At 50.7% G+C, this 7,945-nt stretch overlaps 1 protein-coding gene across 1 annotated transcript; it reads right to left on the bottom strand.

Annotated features, from left to right (window-relative positions):
• Positions 1 to 1,934: 1,934 nt before the first annotated feature.
• LOC113216184 (myristoylated alanine-rich C-kinase substrate-like) lies at positions 1,935 to 6,703 on the bottom strand (the record flags this gene model as incomplete). Its single annotated transcript, XM_052266609.1, is given in 6 exon segments — positions 1,935 to 3,372; positions 4,504 to 4,550; positions 4,997 to 5,173; positions 5,569 to 5,705; positions 6,174 to 6,289; positions 6,581 to 6,703. Coding segments are annotated over 6 exon segments (1,575 nt in total), but the record flags the coding sequence as incomplete, so codon positions are not given.
• Positions 6,704 to 7,945: the final 1,242 nt, after the last annotated feature.

Below are 7,945 nucleotides of genomic sequence, written 5' to 3'. Positions count from 1 at the left end.
TTTGGGGGGGGGGGAGATACCGCCAGCCTTGAAATACTGTGTGTGGAACGGCGGCAGTGGGTTCTGCTTTCGCAGCCCGACTGCTACATTAATTCTCTCAAGATTTTCTTCCCTCCCATACTTGGCGGTGATGGGTACAAAGATGCAAAGCTTACGTGTTGCGTGTCCGCCGGGTCCTTATTCGTTTTACCTGCTTTTTTAGACAGTCCCCTACTTTATTTGCGTACGTGTCACAGAGTGCTTTCGTCGTACATTTGAACGCACTCTCTGACACTTGAGTACTTAAAACAATAAGTCGGAAGCGGAAGCCACGCCAAACCAGCCCCACAATGGAAGTTTCCCGAGAGCGCCTGCAACGCGCTGGGTAGGAAAACCCGCCGAGCAGCTGTGTGAAGACGGTGGCCCACCCACAGCGCCCAGCGCAAGTACTGGGCCAAGTGAACGTTGGAGCGCTCGATGTTCCCCCGCGCCTCCTCGGGGAACGGGATGATGCATTAGGGATCGTCCAGAAGCATGTCCGTTTCACTCAGATTTATCCGGCACATTTGGTCGGCTCGCCGCCTGCGAAGCTCAGGGCAGGCCAACCCGCAGTACACGTATGCACGGCAGGCAAGATGTTGCCTACCTATCAGGCGCCATGAGAGCTTGCAGGGGCTGAATTTGGCAGTTTTGTTACGGTGCATGACGGATGTACTTTCTGGATAATCCCTTATAGGGACACCGCAGTGAAAGGGCATCTCAGGCTAAGTAGGAATGTTTTTCGAAATGTTCCCAACCTAAAGTGTCGATGAACACGACATTTCCTCTATGACACTCGCGAAAGCGGTAGCGGAGTAGACCGTACGGGGCTGAGAACACTGATACGCCGAGTTCAACGGGGATAGCGTTAGTTATTGTAAAACGAAACAAATTAACAATTACCTAAATTTTAAGTTGGGATTCTTTCTGGAATTGTCCTAATTTGCCTGGAAATGAAAGACAGGGTGTTAAGCTTTTTCAAGGGGGCATTTTGGTGAGGGTTTGAATTATTACTCTATATCTGTGTCCTTTGGATCAAATTATGAAGGACAGGTGTCAAAGGACTTACGCTGGTAGCTGACCGACGACTTACTTATCAGGCTCCAATATTTTTTTAAAAAAATCAGGGCCCGCAATAGTACAAAAAAACACACAAAATATCCAGCAGATTTTCTAACAAAAATTGAAGCCAAGTTGTCACTCAAGCGCACAGATACAGAAAAGTTCCGGATCAACCACATGTAAGATGCAACGAGAAAGAGTTTGTGCCATGAATCGCTTGATAGTACGAATGCACCTTCAAACTTATGTTAACCCCCACCCCGCTTTCCCACCCACATATTTCCCAAACTAACAGTGCACATTAAGAGCGCAAGCGGAAAGAGAGAAAGATAGTGAAAGAATATGTACATGTGAAATGGTTCATGCTGATACCTACTTATTTTGTTACCACACAAGACGAAAAGGAAAAAAATTGCTTTGTTACAAACGACTAAAATCTATTGTGTCCATATTTATAAAATTTTGAACACTAAAAAAGAGGGGTATTTACAATTATTATTACTCTGCTTTTTCTTGTTATAAATGCCAGTGAGAGACATAGTATGTACAGTACACGAAATCGTGCACACAGATAAATGCTAATATCCAACATGCACCATGAACGAATGTTGCTGACTTACCGTGATTTTCCAATAAGCAAAAATTCTGAAATTTAAGATATTTGGTTTGGGAACGCAGCTATAAAAATATTTTGCGTTCCACCAACCCAACAGAGAGTACCAAAGAACCACCGTAAACGGAGGCTCAGGACTCTTAATCAAAAACAAAAATTCAAAACTCTCAAAAACAAAAAACAAAATAAAAATTTTAAAATGGCAGTCAAAAATATATTTGCCGTCAACTGAACGACAACATTATTTGATTTTCGCGATTTATTCGGATAGATTGTGCAGAGTACATGATTTTGTTACATATCGTGACTCCTATCTGTAAATTATGAACGATGAAAACAGTCTTACCACTTCTGCTAATGTCCTATGAACAATGGGATTCCGCGTTTCACTCGTTGGCCAACTGGTGTGAAATGTATGACTAGTGGGTGCTCGAGGCGTGAGTACCTGCGATGAGTAAGCCTAGGGACGATCACAGCAGCTTACGATCAGGGGATTGTGTTAGATGCGAGACTATAGTAGGACTCGGTCCAACGTCACACGAAACACCAAAAGGACAAACACATGATAATGTCTCGACCCCGGGAACGAGTTAGGCTGCTTCAGGACTGTTGAGGCAGGTAACTCAGGTCCGCGGGGCGGAGTCGTAGCGCGCTTGGGTCCGGCGGTGGCCGAGGCCAAGGCCTTGGCCTTCCCCACGGCCCCCTCACTCCTCGTCCAGAGGCCAGCCGGCGTCTTCGTCCGACTTGGCGTCCTCAACATCGTCCTTTTGCGCCTCAGAGGCGGGCTCCTCGACGACGGGGTCGTCCTCGGCGATGGCCTCTGGCTCGGGGGAGGCGGCCGTCTCAGGTTCCGGCTCGGCCTCGGCCACCTCGGGTTCAGGTTCGGGTTCGGGCTCATCGGCAGGCTCGGGAGTAGGTTCGGGTTCAGGCTCCGCCTCCTCGACGGGCGCCTCGGTTTCGGCCTCGACAACGGCCTCAGGCTCGGCCTCGGGCTCGGCCTCAACCTCGGCTTCGGTTGCCTCCTGGTCGTTGCTTACTTCCTGCTGTTCTTCTGCTGCGGGTTCCGCGGGTTGTGCAGTGGCCTCCGCCGCAGCCTGCTCCTCCTCGGCTTTCTTTGCCTCAGCGGCCAGTCGCTCAGCCTCCAGCTCAGCAGCCACGAGTTTCTCCAGTTCAGCCTCCTCCTCGGCGGCCTTCTTAGCCGCTGCGGCGGCCGCCTCGGCCTCAGCCGCTGCTGCAGCTGCAGCCGCTGCCTCTGCCTCAGATGCAGCTGCTGCAGCCGCTTCCTCCTCTGCCTTCTTCGCAGCAGCCTCTTCGGCAGCCTTCTTGGCTTCGGCTGCCTCGGCAGCCTTCTTTGCCTCTGCCTCATCGGCGGCCTTCTTGGCGGCTGCCTTCTTCGCCTTTTTCGCTTCCTTGGCCTCCATCTCGGCGCGCAGCTCGGCCTCCAGCTGTCTCTCCAGTTCGGCTTCCTCGGCGGCTAGCCTGGCGGCCTCGTCATCGGCTTCAGCCACGCCGTTGGTGACGGGGGCGGGCTCGGCCTTGGTCTCGGCAGCCAGCTCTGCCTCGGCAGCGGCCTCGGCCACCGGATCTTCCTTGACTGACGCCTGTCGGATAGGGGCGGCGGCCGACCGTGGGGCAGCTGCGGGAGCGGGCTCCGCCGCCTTGGGCTCCGCCTTGGCCGCCTGGAAGAACACGGAGGAAGTGAGGAGAGAGAGGGGCACCAGAGAGGAGCTCGGGGAGCATGAGGGGGGACGGGGCGACACGGGGCATGCAGCACTGGGGACACCTGTCACGGGGAAAGCAAGCAGGCAGCACACGGGGCGAGCACAGGACAACAAAGCACATCTCGCACCCTAAGGCTCGCCCTAAGGCTCCTCGCGTGCAGCCGCCTCCTCTGGGATGGTGGACGGCACTCCCTCGGGAACGTCCTTGGCCGCCTGCACACAGGGCTCACATCCATCAGCTAGCACTAGTAAAGGAATTTCATCAGAGATAGAGAGAGAAAAAGAACTGCATACTTTCAATTCGGCGTGCAATGTAATGTACGATATTCTAACGTATGTATGAGAAAATGATGAAATAGTTCTTTACACTGCATTGTTTAGTTAAATGCTTAAAAAATAATAACTGATTTATTGGATGAACAGGATTCTGGGAGCTGAACATAGATACAACTGTATTTCTTTTTAGAGTGTCCATTTCTGAAAACGCATGAGCGGAGTGAAACATCTGTTAGTGGTTCAGGGCAGAAGGGGATTTATGTAAGAAGATAGAGCCTACGGGTAAGAGCGAAGTATTTACAGCGTTGGATGTTTGCAAAGAAGAAGTTTTATATAGAACAATGCCACAAGTTGAAAGTAAAATAAATTGAATCAACAGTATAGAAAAGCGGAAGAAGTGAGATATAGCTCCGTGCACATGATTTTTATTTTCCATAGAATGAGTCATGCAAACTCCCTTGGTCATTTGGATGAATAGCTCAACTCAAGTCGAGAAGTTTGACAAAGCCTTGTCCTGGGGTCTGCCCCGGAAATAAAGGGCACTGCACGTGCCATTTCGTCACAAAACAAAAAGTAACAATTGAGTTGAATAAAAGATTTAAAAAAAAGTGCAGCACACTGTCATTTTCGTGCACGAGGCTTGTTTTGCTGTTTACTATACAATTAGTAGCTGAAAACACAGCGCGCGGGGGAATACGAAAAACATAAAATTATGACCGTTGATTACTTATATGAAATATACTTCAACTGATCTGATTAACAAGATGATTTAATTTAAGATTCAGAATCAGAATCAAAATCAGGGATGCTTACTGAGTCTGTTGATGGTCTGTATTGGCGAGCTTTTCTGCTGCTGGAGGCTGGAAATGAGAACGGCAGACGTAAGGAGATTGCCACCTGAGGAATTCTATTCTAGCAGTACATAGTGGTCGGTCTGCCTCGTTCTTTCTTTTAGTTATATTGTACCGGATGCAGGCGAGCGGGCGGGCTACCCTATATCGTCGCTCACCTTACTGAGCCCTGCGAGTGTGCAACCTTCCCGCACGCCTGTATCCGGTGCAATATAGCCGAAAGAAAGAACGGCGCTGACCGACCACCCTAATAAACGTCGGTGGTTTTTGGCCATTTCTTGGCGCAAGCGGTGGCCAACATGAATAACCCAAATGTGATCCAGTGGGGGGGGGGGGCGCCTCGTCGGTAGGCAACGAGATCGCACGCCTACACGCGTACGCGCCGTTGCCTACCGGCGAGGCGGCCCCCGGAGCTGAGCTAAGGTAGGAGACATGACAGAAGCCTTGGCGTTTACCTGCTGGCTCTGGACCAGGCTCCTGGCCGTTGGCGACGGCCCGCGCTCGGTTGTAGTAGGACAGCGTCGCGATGTCGTCCTGCACGTTGTGGTGGTCCTCCGGCACGTCGTAGTGGCTCCTGCGCTTGCCGTAAGCCTTGCCGCCCGCGAAGCTCACGCACGCCAGGTGGCCCTTGCCTGGAACACGGCGAGTCCGTCACGACCATACCCCTGTGCGCATTCGCTCTCGGTGGCGATACCCAGCGCCCGAGCGGCCGCGATCTGGTTAACGGTTCTATTTTAGTGGGCGAGGAATGCGGCTCGGCGGGGCAGCAGGCCGCGCAGGCCGCCCCGCGGGGTATGTCCGAAGGGTACTTCACTCAAACGAAAATCAGTGCTCCCCACCAAAAATACAAGAGAAAAAATAACCGGAGATAGATCAATTTAAAAATTAGAAAGAAAATCAGATAAAATCGGAAAACTAAAGGAAAACAATTTAGAAAACATACCAAGAAAAATACAGTAAAATCGGTGTACGCTTGAGTTTCTATATGAGTATGACCATGACCGCCGCGTACCCAGTGCTCACTCACCGATGTAGGGGCGGGGGTGCTCGACGTAGAAGGACCGAGAGGCGACGTCGCGCTGCACCTTGCTGATGGGCGCCAGCAGGCCCTCGATGTAGTGGTCGGAGGTGTGGCGGTGAGGGACGGGGGTCTCCATGAAGGAGCTGGAAACACGGAACGGAATTTAATCAACAGGTTGGCCACGCCCACTTTGGTAGTGAGACTTCTCCGCACGCGTTGGTGCGGGCGGGTGGCACGCGTACATACGAGGCGGAGACGATCAGTGGACTACGAATGTGGGCTGGCCGGATCAGTCAGTCACCACTAATATAGTATTGTTTGGAGCTTGGCGCCTGCGAGACTCACGGCAGGCCAGCCCGCAGCACACGCATGCATCACAGGCAAGATGTTGCCCACCTGTCAGGCGCCTTGAGTGCTTGCACAGGCTGGACTTGGCAGGTCGAATGACGAGCAAGTAGGTCGGCCCCTGGCAGGTGGGCAACATCTTGTCTGCTGTGCATGCATGTGCTGCGGGGTGGCCTACCCGGAGTCTCGCAGGCGCCAATAGGCTCCCGTTGGGCCGACTACCAACGAGTTCTGTCTCGTGGGGCCGCACGGCGGCTCACACTGACCTGGGCGTCGGCAGCACGACGTGCAAGGGGCCTCTGGAGCGTGGGATGGGCGAGTGGACCCTCTTGAGCAGGGCGGCGGTCTGGGCGCGGATGGACCTCGTCTCATCGTCGAAGTTCTGGAGCAAGTAATAACTTAGTACACAGCGGGGACTTCTTAACGCGGTGGACTGCGGCCGCGACATGCATGCTGATGTGTGTGTGTGTGTGCGTGTGTGTGCAACTGTGCAGCCGTGAGTGCGAGAGATACGCCGTGTCTTTCAAGACACCGGTACCTTGACTGTTTTCGGGCTTGGTAATGCATTTACGACCAGCTGGTCAGAACTGTGCTCAGATGCTTGTCCGTGTCATCAAGGTGCTTCCCCCGTCACGTTGAGGGGCGTTCGACATGCGGGCATGGGGACACTCACGTCTTTGTATTCATACCGGAACCGTTCCGGAACTGAGCTTTCGAGGTTTTTCATCCTGTAGGTGAGAGGCAGAACCACGTAGCGCATCATTGTTGGTATGTGGAACGGTGTGTACGGCTGTACCTGTAAAATGCAACTCCAGTGAAGCTCCCCCTTTCCTGCAATTTAACTCGGAGAATGTAAACGACAACGTCACGACAAGGACGTCGGGCGGATGTGACAGTTGCGGATCGGCGGCAGTGCGTATAAAAAAACACAAGTGTGAGGAAACATACCTCTCAACATAAAGAATTCAAGACGCGAGTGTAAAAATGTCATGCTTAAGCACGAAAAGTTCTGTTTGTAACTGAACGAGTCAAACGAAAAAAAAGTACGATTTAAAGCGGGCTACAGGCTGGCAAGAGGTTGCCGAGACTTCTAGTCCTATCATGTCTCAGACCAAAATTTCTCAAAAAAAAAAATTAAAAAAATGCCACCACTGTATTTTAATCAAAAATGCGGGAGCTTTACACTTGAGCGCCTAGCACAGCATTTAGCGATGGTTCTGCCTCCCAGCAGGAAGATTGTAGATAGGCAAGCAAACAAACTCTCTCATGATAGAGCACTCACTCAGCCACACCCATTCCCTCTGTCAGGCTTTCTCTCTATATATATATTTCTGTCTTTCTTCCCCTCCCTCCCCCTTTCTCCCACTTCCTTCCACTTTTCATACCCTCATACATGCACACAACATTGAACGTCAATCTAGCAAACAAGCAAAATGCAAACAATGCGAAGTCACTCTCACCCTGAGCGTGCACCAAACGAGAAGTACCCACACGCACACCAGTTGAACCAAACTTGCGCGTGGGGGTGTTCTGCATCAACACCAGTTGTACCAACATAAAAGGGAAAACGGAAAAATAAGTCTAGGTCTATGACACATGAATATGAAACATTTCACATACAGAGGAGTACCCTAGCATGCCTAGGGAACAAATGTATTAATCGAAGGGTTTCAAACTGACAGCCAAGACGATAAATAAACATATGTCATTAGACCTACAGTGAAGAGAAAAGATAAAAACTGAAGAAATTTGAAATTGGGTACCTAGCACAAGAAAAACCTCGGCACCGCACGAAAAAGGGAAGAAAGTTGTAAACATTTTTCATTTGTGCTTTGATATTACGCTTTCGTGCGAAATATGTACAAACAGAAAAAAATACAGAGAAGGATTAACACAAAATAACGAAATAGCAGATCATCCAAACTACACGTACCAGGTCGCGGAAAAAGTTCTGCAGGCGATAAATGTCGTAAGTCTACGATAACCAAAGAAAACCACAAGATGGCGGTATGAGAAACACTGCTATAACTAGAATTTA

This window comes from Frankliniella occidentalis, unplaced genomic scaffold, assembly GCF_000697945.3.
Source record: "Frankliniella occidentalis isolate FOCC.00 unplaced genomic scaffold, Focc_3.1 Scaffold41, whole genome shotgun sequence".
NCBI classification, from domain to species: domain Eukaryota; kingdom Metazoa; phylum Arthropoda; class Insecta; order Thysanoptera; family Thripidae; genus Frankliniella; species Frankliniella occidentalis.
This window is presented reverse-complemented; position numbering and strand designations above follow the sequence as displayed.